The sequence below is a fragment of the Saccopteryx leptura genome, chromosome 4 (genome assembly GCF_036850995.1).
Source record: "Saccopteryx leptura isolate mSacLep1 chromosome 4, mSacLep1_pri_phased_curated, whole genome shotgun sequence".
Lineage (NCBI taxonomy): Eukaryota > Metazoa > Chordata > Mammalia > Chiroptera > Emballonuridae > Saccopteryx > Saccopteryx leptura.
The window spans coordinates 127,028,809-127,048,983 of record NC_089506.1 but is presented as its reverse complement, the minus strand read 5'-3'; the positions used below and the strand labels follow the sequence as shown (position 1 = coordinate 127,048,983).

The 20,175-nt window shown below is 49.9% G+C and overlaps 1 protein-coding gene across 4 annotated transcripts in view; it reads right to left on the bottom strand.

The window, feature by feature from the left end:
- The window catches only part of TBCD (tubulin folding cofactor D), a 194,120-nt gene that overhangs the window by 2,715 nt on the left and 171,230 nt on the right, over nt 1–20,175 (bottom strand). For all 4 annotated transcript variants that reach the window (XM_066381665.1, XM_066381668.1, XM_066381666.1 and 1 more), the window contains 10 exons: nt 19,464–19,604; nt 17,528–17,611; nt 16,829–16,978; nt 16,621–16,759; nt 14,758–14,879; nt 12,159–12,236; nt 4,314–4,403; nt 3,894–3,981; nt 2,832–2,941; nt 209–293 (listed from right to left, as the gene is read on the bottom strand). In XM_066381665.1, the coding sequence (XP_066237762.1) occupies nt 209–293; nt 2,832–2,941; nt 3,894–3,981; nt 4,314–4,403; nt 12,159–12,236; nt 14,758–14,879; nt 16,621–16,759; nt 16,829–16,978; nt 17,528–17,611; nt 19,464–19,604 (1,087 nt within the window). The remainder of the gene's footprint in view (nt 1–208; nt 294–2,831; nt 2,942–3,893; nt 3,982–4,313; nt 4,404–12,158; nt 12,237–14,757; nt 14,880–16,620; nt 16,760–16,828; nt 16,979–17,527; nt 17,612–19,463; nt 19,605–20,175) is intronic.

Here is a 20,175-nt window from a genome sequence, read left to right as displayed (position 1 = left end):
CCTGGTGTAGAGCTCAGGCACTGGCCTCAGCTCTGCTCCCATCCAACAGTCCTGAGGGTGCTGCTGTATCCCACAAAGGTACCAAAGCCATGTGGACCCAGAATGTTCTGGACTCTGGACTCAGGACAGTAGTTCCTTGGAGTTTGAAGGCTTAGTGTAGAAAGGGCCCCAGGAGTCTGTGGTGTAGGCTGAGGGGACATGTGCTTACCTTGGGGACCAGATGAGGTCTGGGTACTCCAAGGAGGTCACACAGACGGTTCCGCTGGCCTCTCACGAGTGGGAGCTCTGCGTCCCTGAGGAGGAGAGGGCAGATGGGCTTCAGCCACAAGGAAGGCCTACTGCTTGTAGTCAGACCTGCCACAAACTTTAAACTTTCAGTACACTTCTTATAAGTGTACAGAAACCTCAAGACGTCGCAGACGAGTAGATCAGGGAATGACAACCACCCCATAACCCACGCCCCTTCCTCAGACAGGAATCTGCATAGGCTCTGCTCCTGAACCCTTTCCTCAGGAAACTGCAAGAGGACTCAGCCCCCCGATGCAGGGAGGAAGCAGGCAAAGGAAGAGAGCTGCCTGGTGGGGGCACAGGGGAGGGGCAGAGAGGCACGGATTTTTATCACGTGGGCTTGTTTAAAGTTTTACTTGACTTTAAGAGCTGTTTATTCATTAAAGATAAAAATTACCCTGGCCAGGTGGCTAAGTGGATAAAGCACTGACCGGGCATGCCAAAGATTGTGGGGGTACGGGTTTGACCCATGGTCAGGGCCAAACCATGAGAAGCAACCAATGAGTGCACAACTAAATGGATCGACTAAGTAGAATGAATTGATACCTCTCTTTCCTGCTTTCTTGCACTCTTAAATCAATGGAAAAGTTTAAAAAAAAAAAAAATAAGAAAACTTCACAACTATAGAGAAATACTTTAAGTTCTTCTAAAATCCTCTGGAATTTTGATAGAAAGGAATTAAATGATAGGAAAAGAGCGAGCCCCCCTCTGCACAACACTGAGAGGAAGAGGCAGAAAGGGTCAAGGAGGAGCCAGAGACACCCTGGATGCTGGTGGTTTTGGGCCACTAGTCTCTTACCTGCCCTTTCTCAAGTTGAATATGTAGAATCTGACTTAGAACCTGCCCCTCAGCATTGTTACAACTTTGACAACACAATAGAAAAATGAGTTATCAGTGCAGCAGACTGCCACTCTCTCCAAAGATGTTTAGAAGGATCTGAGCACGGGTTCAGGTCATGGTCCCAGCTGATGACAGAGAAGAGACACCCACATCTCCTGAGACCACATTTTTGTTCTGAAGCATGTTTGTGAGGCTCTACAAAGATGTTCACTAGATTAAATGTCTCCATAGAAAACCTTAATGAAGCTCTAAAACGAGAAGAACTTTCTGTCCTTCTAGGCCACAGTGGCACATCATGTCCAAGCAGGGAAGCTGGCGACCCCTGTAGAAAGCTCAGGCGTGTGGGAACATCACTGTTTTGAGGGAAACGCATGTGAACATACTATACATGTCTGTAGCAGAATGTGCTGCCCCTAATAGACCCAGGTACTGTTGGATTGTGATCAACACAAAGGCCTTGGTCATCGGTGCCCAAACAGACTGTTGCCTGACCTCTCCAAGCTTCAGTCACACCTCCACACAGGGTGAGGAAAGAGGTTAGCTTGTTGGGGCCTGGGAGTGTATGCTAGTGCGTGAGTATGTATACAGGTGTGTGAGCATGTGCATGTGTGAGTGCACAGGCCAGTGTGTGCAGTGCCTGGAAGTAAGGCGCCTCGCTCACACGTCTGCTACCACACTATGCGTGTTGAACCCACACATCTGGCTGCATCTTTCCTACTTCTGGCCACCATCCTTCAAGCCTGCTGCCAGAATCATCAAGAGTCAAGAAGCCAACAGAGATAGCAGGATATTGTGCCTAAAATAAACTTTGATACCCAACCCTTGAGGGACCCATGAGAAGCTAATGGCCCTGCCACACATGGGAGGGAACCAGGTATTTGAGGAGAGAAAGGAAACCCTGTCCTTCCTGTTTCCTCTGTCATTTCTGATTTAACATATCTGTGTGTGGCCTTTCCCACCAAGACCGAGCAGATGCCCATGGACCCCCCTCCTTCTAAGGCAGCGGTTCTCAACCTGTGGATCGCGACCCCAGCAGGGGTCAAACGACCGAAACACAGGGGTCGCCTAAAGCCATCGGAAAATACCGCTGCTCTAAGGCGAGTCCAGATACAGCAGCCTCTTCTACAGTGATGCAAGATGAACACACAGTACATCCTCATGTAAGGATGAGCTGCCTCCTGCACTGCACACTCCACTGTGCTTCTGACAATGCAGCTTGGACTGGGCTGCCAATCCCCAGAGTGACCTACACCCAATATAGGAGACATGGGCGCACCAGTTCCCATCAGCGCCCAGAGCCTGCGACATGATTCGTTCATGAAAAAGCCCACAGAGAAATAAAAACTTAGCCCATCTTTTTTTGTATTACCAAAAACCGCATTGGGAGAAAAATCGTTTCACTTTGAAAACATTCCCCATAAGCCACCCCATCCCCGCTCCCCGTGTGCAGCCTACCCAGCCCCTCTGTGGTGCAAGGGAGAGAGCCTGAGTTTCAGAAACACGAACAAGGAGTGAGAAGATTCCATTACAACAACCACCACTGCCTCAAAAATCTAAAGCAAAGGCCATCGAGGGCTGGGAGATTTGCTTTTCCTGTTCACTTCAGAGTTTTGGGGAAAGACTGTGGGGACTGGGAGGGAAGTTAATCCCCGCTCACTGCGATGTGCATGTGTCCCAGAGAACGGGAGGGGCCCGCACTCACCAGGCCGTGCCACTGAGCACAGCCATGACCTCTTCCAGAACGTCCACGCCCACCACGTCACTGTAGGTGAGCACCATCTCGTACACCTGGCTGGCTGTGGTCTTGCGGATCTGGACAGGACAGGGCGCATTAGTGGGAGGGGGACCAAGACACACAAAGCAGAGATGACACCCAGAGTCTGACTGCAACCTGAAAGATATGCTGACCTTGGATCCTAACTCAGGAGACCTGGCCACGACCACATGTGTCCCCGGGACAGGATGAGGCCACCTGGTTCCCCTACAGAACTGCTGGTTTCTCCAGCAGCCTCATCAGGAAGGAACCAGATGCCTTCTAACAGGCCAGGACACTGTACCTACTGAAACACCTCATTAAAAACCTGCCCCTGATCAAGGACACAATCTCACCTGTCTCTTTCCTAACTGTCCCCTGGTGGTAACATCTTTCATGGAGCAGGTAGGCTCCAATCCCCTAAGTTGCTAAGTCAACAGGTCAGGTAGTCTGAGAACCTGCATTTCTGATGGGGGGTTGCTTTAAGGTGAGGGCTACTTTTACCTTTTGGAAAATGTCACATTTGGATTGCCTGAAGAGCATTTTGTTTTTCAGTGAAAGGGAAGAATTTCTAGGAAGCCTGACCCTGTAGTGGGCAGTTCCGGGTGAAGGCGTCACTCAGGTGTGGGTTTTGAACCAATTCTGCTGGAGGTCTTACAGGACTTGCCACTGAGTCCCTGCCCAGAGCCCTTACAGGGTGGACAGCACAGGGCAGAATGTGAGCAACACCCTCGCCCCCAGGAAGGCATGTAAAAAGTCACACTGCATTTACTGCTCTCTCCAGACCCAAATGTCCACATAGCAGAGAACACCCCACCCACACTGGTGCCCTGGCTGTGTCCCAAGAGGCAGAGAAAGGCCACACCCACACCCAGATCCCGGTCCACTCTGGCTGTTCGCCCAAGCACCAGTGAACCCCAGTCCCAGTGTGCAGAACCCACCCCATGTTACCATGGGAAAACCCAAGGGTGGGCTGCTGGCCACAGCAGTCAAGGAGGAGCAGACACTCACCACGGGGAATGGGTGGCAGAGAAGGAGCAGCAGCTGCAGCAAGACCTTCTTCCTTACACTGCCGGGGAACTGTGCCATCCCACAGAACCTGAAGGGGCAGCACACAGGTGAGAGGACCTCGTCACCAGAGCTGTGGAGACCTCAGGTCTCAGGGTGGTGCCCTGGTTCAGCATTCACAATTACTCTGCAGATGAGGCATCCAGACCACGTATCCAATTCTGTCAAGCTCTCCAGAGTGTCAGGACACCCGCCTCCCCTCAGGCCAAGGTTGCATGTGGTCAGGGCTGGGGACACTGTGATGGCTTCACTCTTGTCCTCAGGACCTCACATGGTCTCAAGGCCACAATGACTGCTTCCTGCCTCCTCCTCTCACTAACCCCACCCCCAGCCAGCCTGTGTCAACAGGTACTTGGGACTCACACTGCAATGCTGGACCGCAGTTTCTGGACATCCTTGGACTTGCTGATTTCTGCCTTACAGAGCGCGAGCAGCTTCACACAGAAGGGATGGCTGCAGGAAAGCATAGGGTGCCGGACATGAGCTGCCAGCGAGCTACCTGTGCTGTGCTGTGTGGCAGCTCACAACCAGAGGGCCCCATCCTCAGAGGACGCCACACCCAGTTACCTTAACTGGTTCCTCTACAGGTGCAGCAGGGGACAGACACTGTTTGCCCCATGTGTCTGGCAGCCTCATCCCACCCCCATCCTCACAGCCATCAACAGGAGGGCAGGCAGACATGGTCAGTCCCCATCAGGCAGCTGCAAGCGCTTGGCCCAGTGTGTGTTGTGACCCAGCCAGGCTCCTCCAGAATCAGAGGACGGGCAGGGCGCACTCAGGGAGCAGGAGGATCAAGGCATAACTGGAGGGAGGCGTACGGGTCCCCCAGCTCTGCACACCAAGCCAAGTGATCAGACTGAGGATGTCAGGCCAGGGTCCCTGTGAGATGGACAAGCTCCTCTCTGGTGCCATGCCAGGGGCAGTTTTGGACACAACATGGGCTGAGGCATGTCAGCCCCAGTGGTCTGTGCTCCCACCTCCCCACGCACGGACTAGAGGCTGGCCCAGGCAACCTTGGATATGGTCAGGCGGCAAATGCCATTTCAGGGCCTGTGACAGCAGCTCCTCGACTGAGAAAAGCCCCAGGGAAACCCTCCTGTCCTGTGAGATATTGTGGACCTCAGCCTCTCTCCCCTCACTGTCATCACCGTCCCCCCACCAGGCCTTCCTCATTGCCATCCACCCCCTCCAGGTCCTCACTGTCACTCAGAGCTGTCCCTGTGTCTCCAGCCCCCACCCTGCCCTGAACCTAACTCCTTCCAGCTTCTCCTCATAGCTCATTGACTCACTTGTCAGGGTCCAAGTGACCATCACGTTGCTGAGAACTCAACGGTTACTCCCATCCTCTGCCCCTGTGGCTGTTTGGCACATATGATAGATGGCCGCCCTGTAATAGACTCTTCCAACTGGGCCCACTTCCTCGTGGCACCACTGTCACCTCTGCTCCCTGTCCTCCTAACAATGAGGTCGTTCTTAGTCTATCCCCCCATCCTCTGGTCACCTCATGGGCTCACATATCACCCATGCTCAGGACTTGCCACTGAGCTCCAGTCTTGAAAACCTGTCTCCTCAGGATGGGATCCAATAAGCAACTCAAACGAAGCACCTCTGCTCTGAACTGTTTGTGCCCCCCGCATCCATGTGCTGGAGTCCTAACTCCACTGTTGGGATTGAGGAGGTGCAGTCTTGGGAGGACCCCACAGTGGGAGGAATGCCCTGATAAGAGAAACTCGACATAGCAGGGACCCATCACCCACAACCAGGATCTGCACTGGCCGGCCCCTGATCTTGGATGTCCAGCCTTCAGAACTGTGAGGGGTAACTGCTGTGTACTTTTGAATGGCAGCCGGAACTGGCTATGACATTCTTTTATCTGGGCCTCCAGACACCTCAGGTCCACACCTGCTCCGCACAGCTTTGCAGCTCCAGAGAACAACTATACCCTTCCTCCAGCTGTGGGTCAAGGGGCCTGTCACCTCAGTTGCCTCACTCCCCCTTACCCATGTCTGACTGGCCAGCAGACCCGTTGGGTCACATCAGCATGTAAACCAAGTCCACTATGCTATCTCTTCCCTGGACCCATGGCTTGTCCAGGAGAAGAACAAGATATCCACAGTCACCACTGCTGCCCGCCTCCCTCAGGTCCACAAAATGAGCCTAGCACTCAGAGGGACTGCAGATTTGGGAAGACGTGCTAACTCTCTAGAGGAAGCAGAGCCTCCAGTAGTGACAAGACCCCAAGCTGGGTCCTGACAAAGGTAACAATCCAACAAACTGGGAAGGCTGCATCCAGAAGACAGAGGTGACGAGGTGTGCACCAACCTCTCATGGGCTGTGGCCACCTCTCAGTACCTAGATAGACAGTCCAGAGACCCTTCCCAATAGCTACCACCTCCCTCAGTGTCTGCCAGGATTGTCACCTATAATCAGACAAATGAGAAAACTGCAGAAAATGCAGATGGAACCCCCCCCCCCATGAGGACTGCAGCCCCGAGCCCCACGGAAGACAGCGGGGTGGTAGAGAGTGCAGCACGGCAGTGACTGGAGGGAAGGACCTGGGACCCTACAGATTTGGAAACAAACCAAATAAAGTCAGCATCTGAAAAAGTACATAAACCAAAAATAAGAACTGCACAAACAAACGAGGCAGAGATGGAAGGCAGGGCAGAAGTGATGGAGCAAAGGGACAACGTGCAGATGTAGCTGCTAGAGCAGGCTCAGGGCGAGTCCCAGGGAACTAGGAGCAAAGCGCCACTGGGAGAAATCCCACACAGAAGCGACAGCTAAGAATCTCTTAGAACAAATGAAAACAAACGAAAACACAGATCCAAGTTTAACAAATTCCCAGTTAGATACATACATATAAAAAATGACTAGATACTACAGGAAAATGAAGGAGGAAATCTTAAAAGGAGGCAGTAAACACCCAGACTGTTTCCAAAGGTACAAGCATCTAGACCAGGGGTAGTCAACCTTTTTATACCTACCGCCCACCGGTTCCACAGTAATGGTGATTTATAAAGTAGGGAAGTAACTTTACTTTATAAAATTTATAAAGCAGAGTTACAGCAAGTTAAAGCATATAATAATAATTACTTACCAAGTCAATTATGTCGATTTTTGCTGTTTGGCAGAATAAACCTTTATAAAACAACTTACTAGAGTTAAATCTATCTTTTTATTTATATTTCCAAGTAGCAGATAAACTGATCTCATTTCTTGTCAACACAAGGGCCATCTACTATGCCTTGCCTGAATATTTGAGTTTTATTTATCCCTCAAAGATCTCTACTGTGGGTATTGACAGTCTGATTTTGTTGTTTTATTTAATGTATAATATCTCCTTTATTCCTCTTGTCTCGATGCTCCATGCCTATTGTAGGTTGGGACCTGCTGCTAATTCCAGCGAGAAGCAGTGGTCAATAGGACTTAAACTCTAACTGCAAAGTGTAGAAATGTAATCACCCTTTCCCTAAGTACTCGCAGGATTTACAGGTTACTCAGCAAACTGTTCAAAGACTGTCCAAGAGGCACTTCCAGCAGTACATCACCCAAGGACTGACTTTCATATGGACAGGTCCACACACCATGATCCTGACAACTCCCACTGCTGCTAAAGTAGAAAAACGGCATGCCTTACTCCAACCACAAACCTGAAGCTGGTTGGTCTACGTATGGTAAATATGTGAAAAAACTAAGGACTCCTTTAATCAGACTTTGGGAAAAGGAAAACTAGGGTAAAAAGAAAGTCAACTTAATTGTCACTAAAGGTTAAAGATTTTTAAATCAAGAATTCTGATTAGAAAGGAATTGTATGGTTTTGATAATAGAAGGTATAAGGTATAAAAATATTTTTGAAGGAAAAAGGAAAAAGCAAGTTGTTAGGAAAGCCATTTATTTCTGGATAAGAAAGTTCATGAAAGCTGAGGGTTTATGTAAGTTGTAGAAGGTTTGTGCAGGTTGTAGGAGGTTTGTACAGAGAAAAAAGAATTTGGTCAGAAAACTGGTTTTCAAAGAATGTTTAATTAGTCACCCTAGCTAAAATCCTCTACTCTCCCCACTTATTGGGATGACTCTTTCCTCCACCCTGACCATCTGGAGCTCAGAAACAGAGAAACAAAACCGACCCCTTGTCCTTCTATTCTCTATTCACCTCTCAGCCTGCCCCACCCAATCAGGGGCTTTCTACTTGTGTGGGACCAACACCTATATGTGTCTCCCTAATAATTAGACAGAAACCTGTACCCTAATCTATCAACCTAATCCCACCCCATGAGCCTCTTCCAATTCCTAGTACACTACCCGTCAATCTAAAGACCAAATGAGCTATACAGGTAATTCCCCTTCTTGTCGCTTTAAAAATTTCTATAAAATAGGTCTAGGGGCAGGGGGATTGGCCACTGCCCTGTCTTAGTCAGTCTCTCTCTCTCTCTTTCTCTCTCTCTCTCTCTCTCTCTCTGAAGCCCAGCGAATCCGTAAACATGGGATCAGTGGTTTCACACAAACTGGGTATCTTGATTACACTCACTCTATTTTTCTCACTTGTGAACCCTGCCTCTTATGTTTGTTTACTAGTTTCTTACAGAACTGCATGCAGACCTTCACCAATCAGAAAATTGGAAAAATCTACCTAACCTTACACACCAACCCTAAAACCTGCCCTTGCAAAACAGAAAAATCTGGAACCCTATAAATACACCCCTACCCGACAAGAAGCCATCACTGCATCTCTCTACCCCTCAGAGAGTGATCCTTAGAGAGGCTATAACCCCTCACCACCCCTACTCAGCAGGAAGAAGTTACAGAAGATGATGATCTCCGTCCCTTTTCCTTGAGGCCTCTCTAGGAACCACCTCTTTCCTTTTTTTATATATCAAATAGTCAGGAATCTTAGGTTTCATTTCTTTAACCCTGCTAGTAAATGACTTTTGTATCATGCTCCCCCTCCTTTCCCCCCCAACCAGGATGTGATCATGTCTATACAACCAACCTCAGGACTATAATCAAGGCTGCATGATTTGGGTTAGCTATATATACCCCGTGTAAGTCATATGTAGATGGCTTATTAATAAATCTCCTAAAATTTCTTCTCTATCCCATCTTTGTGTCTCTATGTAATTCGCAGATTAAAGTACAACATTGACTGTACAATCTTATTTTCTCTCGACTGGCTAGTTTAAATGGCCACGCCAAGGTGAAAGGGAGAGATGAGGATATCATTAACCAGGTAAGGGGGTTGAAGAATGGTTGGTGAATAAACCCCCGATAACCAGACAAAGGGGAGCTGGGAGATTGGTAAACAAGTTAGTTATTTCTCATTCTACTCCCTGGTCAGAGGAGCCAGAATGAGGAGGGTTGGGAATTAGTTGAAAAGAACATGAGTTAAACATTTCTTTCAGGCAGACAACATGACTCCAGAGAGATGCCAGGAGCAATGAAGGACAAAGAAAGCAGTAATGCTGTGAATAATAAACAACACACAGAACAGCAAAAAATGTAAATGGACCTAACATGTTCTAAGTCAGGGGTCCCCAAACTATGGCCGCATGCGGCCCCGTGAGGCCATTTATCCTGTCCCACCGCACTTCCGGAAGGGGCACCTCTAGCAGTGACAAATATGGAACCGGACATTGACCAGTTCATTAGCCAAAAACAGGCCCATAGTTCCCATTGGTCAGTTTGTTGATTTAAATTTACTTGTTCTTTATTTTAAATATTGTATTTGTTCCCATTTTGGTTTACTTTAAAATAAGATATGTGCAGGGATTTGTTCATAGTTATTTTATAGTCCAGCCCTCCAATGGTCTGAGGGACAGTGAACTGGCCCCCTGTGTAAAAAGTTTGGGGACCCCTGTTCTAAGTACTTGGAATTGTCCAAGAAGAGGGAACATACTGAAAATTAACTTTGATAGGGTGACCATGAAGAAAATACAAAAGAGTAATATATCCCAAATAAATGTGAAAGAAAAATGGAAAGAGGACAGTTATATTATTAATCAAAAAAAAATTTTTTTTTTCATTTTTCTGAAGCTGGAAACGGGGAGGCAGTCAGACAGACTCCCGCATGCGCCCGACCAGGATCCACCTGGCATGCCCACCAGGGGGCGATGCTCTGCCCCTCTGGGGCGTCGCTCTGTTGCATCCAGAGCCATTCTAGCACCTGAGGCAGAGGCCACAGAGCCATCCTCAGTGCCCGGGCCAACTTCGCTCCAGTGGAGCCTCTGCTGCAGGAGGGGAAGAGAGAGACAGAGAGGAAGGAGAGGGGGAGGGGTGGAGAAGCAGATGGGTGCTTCTCCTGTGTGCCCTGGCCGGGAATTGAACCCGGGACTCCTGCACGCCAGGCCAACGCTCTACCGCTAAGCCAACCGGCCAGGGCCTAATCAATTTTTTTTAAAAGGGGAGGAAGGGAAATGTGGAAACACCCTAAGATACAGACTTAAGAACAAGTGATAAGATTAAATAATCCAGTGAAGACAGACTGAATTTTTACAAAACTATCTACTGCTAATAAGAGACATACCAAAAACAGCCTGACCAGGCGGTCGTTCAGTGGATAGAGTGACGGATTGGACGCAGAGGACCCAGGTTCAAAACCCCAAGGTCACTGGCTTGAGGGATGGGATCACAGACATGACCCCGTGGTCACTGGCTTGAGCAAGGGGTCACTTGCTCTGCTATAGGCCTCCCCACCATCAAGGCACATATGAGAAAGCAACTGATGAACAACTAAGGTATTGCAACAAAGAATTGATGCTTCTCATCTCTCTCCCTTCCTGTCTGTCTCTATCTGTCCTTCTCTATCTCTGTCTCTGTCACATACACATACACATACATACACACACACACACACACACACACACACACACACACACACACACGAGACATACCAAAAGCAAATGTGAAAATACTGCAAGTGAAGTGAAAGAACGGGAAAAAGTATACAGTTCAAAGTTGAAAGAAGCTGGACAGCCACATTGATAATACAGGACCAAACAATGTCACCCAAATGAAAAGGGTCATCTAATATTAAGACTTAATCCTAAATTTGTATGTACCAAAATTCTGTATAAGACCTTAAAATACATAAAGCAAAAATAGACAAAACTATAGAAAATTAAAGAGCTACATTTATAACAGGTGCTTTCTCTTACTATTTTATGAAAACCAGAAAAATATGTTAAGATCTTAAGCAAAATACTTAGCAAGGATGCTATCAGCTTGGCAATTCTGTGAATGCGGGAGCTGCTCTCAAAAAAGAGACCATTTGAGAGTCCCAGCAGTCATCGAGAAACGGACCAGATGCCCCCACCCCAGACCTGAAACAACTAAAAACCAAACAAAATTTATGGGATAGCAGTTTGCAAAGGACAGGGTGCACAGAGGTGTGGGAAGGAGGTGAGCCTGTAACTGCTCACACAGACATGGAGAGGACCCATCCACCCTGAGCCATGTACAAGGATGAGTGCCAGAGTGGAGGGGGCTTCCCAGGACCCTTAAGGATTTGCCTGAGTCTACTCAGCACTTGAGTGCAACGTCCTGACCACGCTGGAGCAAGGACCACTCAGATGATGACAGGACACTATCTATATACTGCCACCACCAGACAGGACACAATGTAGTGATCAGACCTCAAAAGTAGAAGAAAATCAACGCTGTTCAGGAGCCACCTGACACTTTCAAAGCTGTTTCTAAGTCACTGAAACACCTCCAACAGGAAGTTCAAATCCATAGGACACAAGAGGATCCAGCCCCAGGAGCCAAACCCACAAGGTCTGAGATCCAGTGGGATCATCAGCAAAGCAGCAAGAAACTGTGGCCCCTGACAACCCAGGAATGCAGAGCTCACAGACAAGGGGCGGACTTAGTAAGTGGCTGCAACAGGTCCCTGTGGTCGGGCAGTGGAGGAACCCTAGCACAGCAGAGGTGGGAGACGCCCTGGACCTAGTCCTGTGCCCAGCCAGCCAGCCTCCCGCTCTGTCCACTGCAACAAGCACAGGCCCCTATCACCTGCTCCTTCCGCCAGCCATCTAATGCCAGCCTCATATTGGGGCATTTATGGGGCATGTAAAAACTAATCCTGAACACATGGAAAAATTATCCCTAGAATTCTGATCCCTGGACCCAATCACTGTTTTTTTTAACAGGTGAATGAACTACAAGGCTTAAGCAGGAAGGTGACACAGGCGAGGGAAGAAAATGAACACTCACTCTTCCTCCGTGGTGAAGATGTCAAAGCACCCGTTGGCCAGCATCTGGTCCAGCATCTTGAGCAGCGGCACAGACACCCTGAGGAAAGAGGGCATGCTGTGAGACCCCAGGTGCCAAAACATGGGAGGAAGCAAAGGCATGTGGACAGCAGGAATCTCCACTGTGACGATTCCAGCATCCTGCAAGGGCCCAGTCAAATCATTGGCAGGGTGTTTTGTCAAAAATGGGAAGCCCTTTCTGAGCTTCATATAGAAACGCAAAAGAGAGAGAAACCCCACCACCATGGTAAGATAAGACAGGAGGGCTAACACTGCTCAACTTCAAATGTTATGGTAACGTTCAGGTTGTAAAGGTGAGTCAAGTGGTCAGGAACAGAGGGTCCTAGCGAGCTCCTATATCCAGTTTCCACTGAAAGCGCAAGAACCAAGCAGTGACTTGATTGCCTCCAACACCTCGTGCAGGAACACCTGACACCCAACGTGTGGGCAGGGACTGCCCCGCATCACACAGAACTCACCCCAGACAGACTTCAAGTCAGAACATAACGCCTAAAACTATAAAACTTCCACAAGAAAACATGAGAGAAAACCTTTGCACCCTTGAGTCAGGCAAAGATTTCCTAGATGTGACATGAGAAACACAATCCTGAAAGAACAAACGGATAAACTGAGTTTATCAGAACATGAAGCCCTTGCTGTGGGAGACTGCTGAGAGAGAATGACAAGCTGCAGCCATACATCTGGCAGACACTGGTCCAGGACCTAAGAGAAAACCCAAAACTCACAAGAGAAAAAAAACAGGCAAAAGATCTGAGCAGGCACGTCACTCTAGATGGCTGACAAACTCCGAGAAGGTCTCCACATCTCTGCCAGGAGGGAAGCGTGTGCTGAAGCCAGGACGCGTCACCACAGCGGTCAGGACAGCTACAGGGAGAGTACAGACCGCGGGGTGCTGCACTCTGGGTGACAATAGGAGCACTGGTAATGTGCAGATGGTATCTGCAGGAATCTAAGCGGCACAATCACTCTGGACAACAGTTGGCAGTTTTTTAAGAAGTTTAATACTCGCCAACCACATGACCCAGCCAGTCCGGCCCTGGGCCCTTATCCAGAAGAAAATGAGAGAGACGTCCACAAGACTTGTTCGTGAATGTTCATCGCAGTGTCCCCTTGTAACGGCCTCAAATGGAAATGACCCAAATGCCTGTCCCAGGTGAAAAGAGAGACTGAGTGTAACCACCCAAAAGGACAAAAGTCAGCACTATAAAGGGTGACTAAATAACTGTGCTGGACCCAAGAAGCCAGACATACAGAGGGTGCATACTGCATGAATCCACTTAAAATTCTGGAAAACGCTAACTACACTATGGTGACAGAAGGCATCAGTTGTTGCCTTCTAGCGAGGGAGGTGGAAAGTAGAGGGTTAGGAAGCACCTAGTATGTGGGTGCTGTGTCTTGACCATGGTGATAGTTTTGTAAATGGTGACATGAGTCCAAACTGCATGTTTTTGCCTGACCTGTGGTAGCGCAGTGGAGGAAGCGTTGACTGGGATTGCTGAGGTCACTGGTTCAAAACCTCAGGTTTGCTTGGCCAAGACACAATCAAGAAGCAACTGCTGTCAGTTGATGATTCCCATTCCGTCCCCACCCCCCACTTATCTCTCTACTCTAAAACCAATAAATAAAATCTTAAAAAACCCCACAAAACACTGGCCCTGGCCACCTGGCTCAGTGGATAGAGCATAAGTCCAGCATATGAATGTCCTAGGTTTGATCCCCAGTCAGGGCACACAGGAGAAGCAACCATCTGCTTCTCTCCACCTCCTACCCTCCTGCAGCCAGTGGCTTGATTGGTCTGAGCATCAGCCTCAGGCACTAAAAAGAGCTTGGTTGTTTCAAGCATCAGCCCAAGACGAGGTTACCAAGTGGATTCTGGTTGGGGCACATGCGGGACTCTATCTCCCTTCTTCTTGCTTAAAAAAAATAAAAGAAAAGAAAAAATACTCCCTGTTCTATATCCACTTCATCAGAGCTCCTGCTACGAGCTGCGTCCGTGCTTCCCACAGACAGGACAGATGAGCAAGATGGGCTGCTGAGGATCCAGGGAGACTTTCAACCACACTGCTCTGACAGGGGCCCAGCTGCCCCAGGAACATTGAGAACGAAGTCCAGCAACAACCCTCTTGGAGGGCTGAGCTCAGGGCCCGCAGAGTCTACACTCTGCCTTTGTGGGAAAGCAGTTAGCAAAACACTGGAGTAAAATGTTTAGCGAAAAGGTCCTATTTCTCACAATGACAGCACAGTCCTGGCTGACCAAGCTCGCTGCTGCTCAGATGTCACGTTCATGTGCGGTATTTTACCACGTGGGCTGGGAAACATGACCTAGAAAGCACCATAGGCACATTGTATTGTCATCTTTATTTGCAACATGTACAAAAACCCTAATCCCAATGGCCCAAAGTGCAGGTTGCAAGGGGCCCCAGAGAGGTGACAGGGTGGCACAGAAATGACCTGGCTGGCTATGTTCATGTCCCTCACCTATGCCTGCCCCACCCCACCCTTAAAACCCAGGGGGTCTGAGAAATAGTACCACCACTTACCTGTAGTTCAGAAGGTTATCCTCAAAGACCTGCAGCAGGGTCCCACTGAAGCCCTCCAGGGCCTGTGGGTCGTTCTGAATCCCTTTCATGTGAGCGAACAGACTCTGTGTAGAGTACCTGACCTGAAACACAGGGGCATGTTCCTGTACCACATGAGACTGCCCACCTCCTTGTCCCCCGCCTGCCCCTGGGGTGGCCGCAGCAACAGACTCAACGTGTTCAGGATCAGAGGAGACTGAGGTACAGAGGGCGAAGATCAATGCTGGTGAGACTAGAGTGATAGCAGAGCCACGGGGCACATGCCTGAACTAGAAATGCTTCCCTCGAGGTGGCAGCACAGACTAACCCTCACATGCTATAACTCAGTGCCCAGAACAACCCCTAAGTTGTCCACAGTGGAGATGGTCAAGGGTCTACAGCAGAAACAGGTCAGGATACCAGAGCCTGGCATCATGAGTGGCCAGACACTCTGAAACCTTCTCACTCCAAACTCATACCACAGACCCCTGAGGCACTGCTAGGCTCAGAGACCCTCCTCATAGGCACCACACCCAATGTGGGAGCGGGGCCTGGCAGACAGAAAAGGGGAGAGGGCGTGACCCCTTGCACAGCAAGCAGTGGAGGTAGTGAGACAGTAACATCAGACAACCAGGGTGTCCCTGATGCTGGATGCTAGCAGTTACCAGCTGACAGGGAAGAGAAGTGCTGAGAGCAGACTGCAGCTCACCCAGCCCGGCAGTGTGCCCAGCAGTCTGGAGGCTGCCCATAGCTGGTGCGTGTAGGCAACTTCCCTCTGACTACCAAACAGAGAGGGCAGGTCACACAAGTGAGTTAGCAGAAGTAGAAAGCAGATCTCGACCTGCCCCAGGCTGCCGGCTCTGTGCTTAAAAGACACAGAACAGAGAAGAATGCTACAAATTGACTTATAAAGAAAATTGCAATTATGAAAATGAGCCTATGATGAAAAAGCATGAGAAACAGATTTAACAAAGTGAATAATTGGTAATAAAAAACCAGTAATCATTGAAACCAAAATGTCACAGGGAGAGAGAAACAGCAGCCTTCAGAATGCGAAAGAGAAGTGTAGAACCTGGAGGAGATTAGTGAACAGCAGAGGATGGACATGGACAGAACGCAAGAACAGGAGCACAGTGGGGGGTGGGAGGGCAGGTCCGGGGCTGAGACTTTCCCCAAAGTGCCAAGAACTCTGAACCCACCAACTCAGAAAACAATGAATTCCCACAGGACCTATCGCAATAGAACCACAGGCTGGCACAAACCACGCAGAGGGGACAGCAGCCTCCGTAGCTGCGCCAGAGGAAGCATAGGGATGGGCACTGGGGTAGCAGGGGCTCTGCAGTCAAACTGACACCTTTAAAGGTCAGGGAGCATACGAACACCGAGCCAGCAAAGACATGACAACGGAAAATTAAAAGAGACTTCTCCAAAAGACAGCGCACAGAAGAAAAGGAAACCAGCAGCAGTGGGCACCTGGCATCACATGTGGCCAGCACAGGATGCGCATGCCGTGCACCTCGTGACAGCGGAACAAGACCTCAGGGTCAGCAGCACAGACAGGAGTTCACAGCAACAGGCCTAATCCCCGAGTACCCCTCATCAGAGGTGATGGCTCTCTAAGCAGCCCTGGGGACCCTTCCCTAGGAGCACAAGGCCAGGGGAAGGAGCTGCACAGATGGCCTGGCTTCCCCAGGTGAACACCCCACAGGAAGAGGAAGAGCACAGCACCTGGAGCACATAGCCCAGCCCCTGGCTCCTGCTCAGGAAAGTGCCACCCCAGCTCCAGGACAGACGCCCACCCAAAGTCACTTTTCTGAGAAGAGGGCAGGCCATACATGTCCTCACCGTGGACTCCGTGAGGCCACCCACAGACACTGCCAGCCCCAGCAGCACATGGTATCGGTAGGTGGGCAGCCCCAGCAGCTGGGTGATGCAAGGGAAGGCCTGGGATGGTGCAGTCCAGTTGACAGAGACCACGTCAGACCTGCAAGAGAGTCACAAGCTGGAGGGGCCTGCCACCCCACCAGGAATGGGGCACCCGGTCCCTCAGTACCTGGGAAAGAGCTTTTCTAGTTCTTCCCGATGGGGTACATTAGGGACGGCAGAGTGTAACAGTGTCATGAACACATGGGCGGCGTGCGCGCGGAAGTGGTCGATCTTCTCACTTGCCTGCTGGGCCAGGCAGCACATGACCCGCTGGCAGCTGCAAACCAAGAGCCCAGTGTTAGCACAGCTCCCAAATGAAGGCGACGACAGGGCAGGGTCCCACTACAGCTGATCTGATACCCCAAAGCCTAAAGCCTAAATACAAGGTCTTGGATAGAAGTAATGAAGACACACAGGGCTCCAGTAGGTGGTGATGCAGCACAGGCTGAGGAGGCACAAAAGGACGAGAAGTGGGACACAGGGAAGCATGGGGTGAGTGGAGGGAAGGGCTCAGGAAACAGGACCACCATAGACACAGCAGCTCAGCAGAAGGGCATGAAGACTCCACAAGTGAGGTGCCCAGGGGCAGCCCCATGTCCTGGGAACTGAAAGTAGAGGGGACAGCCAGGCTCCCAGCTGGAGCAGGCACTAAGGTACAAGGGCCCAAAGCTGAGAAGTGGACCCTGACTCAGCCTCGCCCAGAATGGCTGTCCTCCAACAGGCCTGAGCCTCAATGAAGGGGGAGGCCTGGGCATGAGCCGTGGGGTCAGGAGACAAACAGAGAACAGACTCTCCAGGCACAGATCGGGGCAGGGAGAACATTCACATGGGAGCCTCGATCAGCTCTGGTTGGTCCCTCCCCAGGAGAAGCGTCAGGTCCATCAGACTGGTCATGGCGGCCTCACGAACCCTGTAGGGACAAAGAAGGGATGAAGAGATCACTTGCCAGTTTGAGGTGACCATCAGCCACACATGGCCAGGGGGACTCTGATGCCTTCAGCCAGGGTGAGTTTCAGAGACTGAACTCCACATGTCAGGGGAAGCATCTACAAAACAGCATAGGCAGCTGACTGCCCTTCCTCTAGGGAAGCTTTCTCCCATGACGGGCCCAACACAGTATGTTCCTCAGACAACCTGGTCCAAGCGAACTATCACGAGTGCTCACACAAGAACAGCATCAATTTTCTTAACTTTTAAATGCAAAACACACCCAACTCTACACAGCTTCTTTTTCCCAGCAGAAAACTTTGAGGGCTTTCTAGCTTTTCCGGGGGTAGAGGTACACAGAGCGGCTCGTGTTTCTGCTACCTAAGGGTCTTCCAGATCAGAAGGACTCTTGTCTCCTCTGAAGAAACTTGTCCACAGCAGCTCCCATGAAAGGAAACAAACTTACACAATTTGAAAAGCTGAGCCCACAATGGATGGCCAAACTCCAGAGTGAAAGCAGTGTTTTAAAACTGGGATAACATACATTCAACCCACGGGTGGGAAACAGGGATCACAGACACAATGGCCTGGTTTCTTCAGGGCCAGCAGTTCCCACAGGCCTGGGGCACCCACCCTCCCACCAGGGAGGGTGCCACACATCAGGGAGATGGCCTGTGCTGCTAGGATCAATGAGTGGTGACACGAACATACACCTACGCCCGTGGGAGGACTGGTGAGTGAGGCGTTGAGTGCAGGCACAGGGGTGCTCAGAGGTGCAACAGGACACAGGTTAGAGGCTGACACAAGTTGGATGGGCTCAGATACCAGATGTGGCCTCCAACCAGCTGCTGCTCAGGACAGATGACCTCTGGAGGCGCCAGGAAGAGGCAGAGCATGGGAGGAGGGAGGACAGAGTGCTCCTTTGTGGACTCCCGTCTCTGTGAACAAATCACTCACAAGGAAAGGCTGGGGGAAGAACACTGGGGTCCCAAACCTGCACACACCACTCAGGCCCTGGCAGACTCCTAACTGGTCAAGCACAAGGTGAGAGCCCCAAATCCTGGAAGCCAGCAGCTGGGAGGACTCATGTGCAGAAAGAAGAACCTGGAGTCTGAGGCCCCTCAGTCAGGGCTGTGGGCACAGGCACACCTTGGGGTTTGCACCCGAGTTAAGGGCCAGCAAAACCCCAGCCCTGAGGGCAGTCGGTGACCTGACTACACAACACAAGCCTGACATAAGGAAACCTAACACTTGCTCAAAGGAAATTACACAGATCAAAGCCTCTACAATTATGAACTTATGGTTTCTTAGTTAAAAATGAAATGTAAAAAAAAAAAAACACAAAAAACAAACGCTAAAGTAGTAAGAGAAATAGACCCACAACAGAAATAGACCCACACGCGACAAATATTAGAATAAATGGGTAGAATCTTTAAAATAAACCATTAGAAACATGTTGGAAGAAAAAAGAGAAAAAGGTAGAAAAAATAATAAAAGACTTTCTACAGAGAATGGGAATCTCTGAAAAAGGACCAAACACCACAGAACTCAGACCTGCTCCTGGAATTAACAATGCACAGACTCTACACCAGGACGAGGTTGTCCCCATCACCAGCACAGTCAGCATGCCTGGGCCTCTGGGGCTGACAGGACACTGGAGTGGGAGAACCTCGGAGGAGTGTGTGTGACCCTGAATGGATTCCTCCCTATTTTTTGCTCTGAGGGCAGCCATAGCAGTAGCTGAAATACTGTACCAATGAAGACCCACCATCCTTCTGTCTTGACCTGTGAGAAGTCTGGAACAATCTGGAACACCTAAAGGCAGGCTGCCTTACCACGCGCCCACGTCCCCACGGCTGTCAGTGGTGTAGTCGCTCAGACAGTCCAGCAGCGTACAGTACACCTGGGAAGCATTCTCCCTGCACACGACCTCATCTGGGGACCCTTCTGCTCTCGCACCGACAGTCTGGCAGACCCTGGAATCAGAAGCATGAGATAGCCCGTCTGTGCGTCTCGTCCAGCCTTTCTGCCTGGCCTGACGTGACCCTCCTCACAGGACACACTTAGAACAGAGTGCTCTCCTCCAGAATCACGTTTTCTAGTGTCCGCAGCTTAAAAGGGGCAGAGTGAGGTCAGTTGTGACCAGACTCCACAACCCTCCATCTGGGCAGAAAGGGGACAATGTGACATTAGTGCACAAGACCATGTGTGGGCTCCACACAGCTGGTCCTCTGATGAGCTTGTAGGAAGAAAGGACAGCACGTCAGATGGGTGCACATTTGTGACCAAGGACTGGAGATCAATCTGCATGCGTCCTTTCCTCCTCCCTCAAGGTTGCCAATCTTTGAAGTGGTCTAGTTTCCTAAAGTGAAGAAGTGATCACACTACGAATTTAATGTTCCTTACAGGGTGTGGCAAAAGTAGGTTTACAGCTGTGGATACTGGAAAGTTTATTCTTGTATTAATGATTTGTTGGGGTTTTTTCGTGAGATAAAAGACAGACAGGCAGACAGGAAGGGAGAGAGATGAGAAACATCTACTTGTATT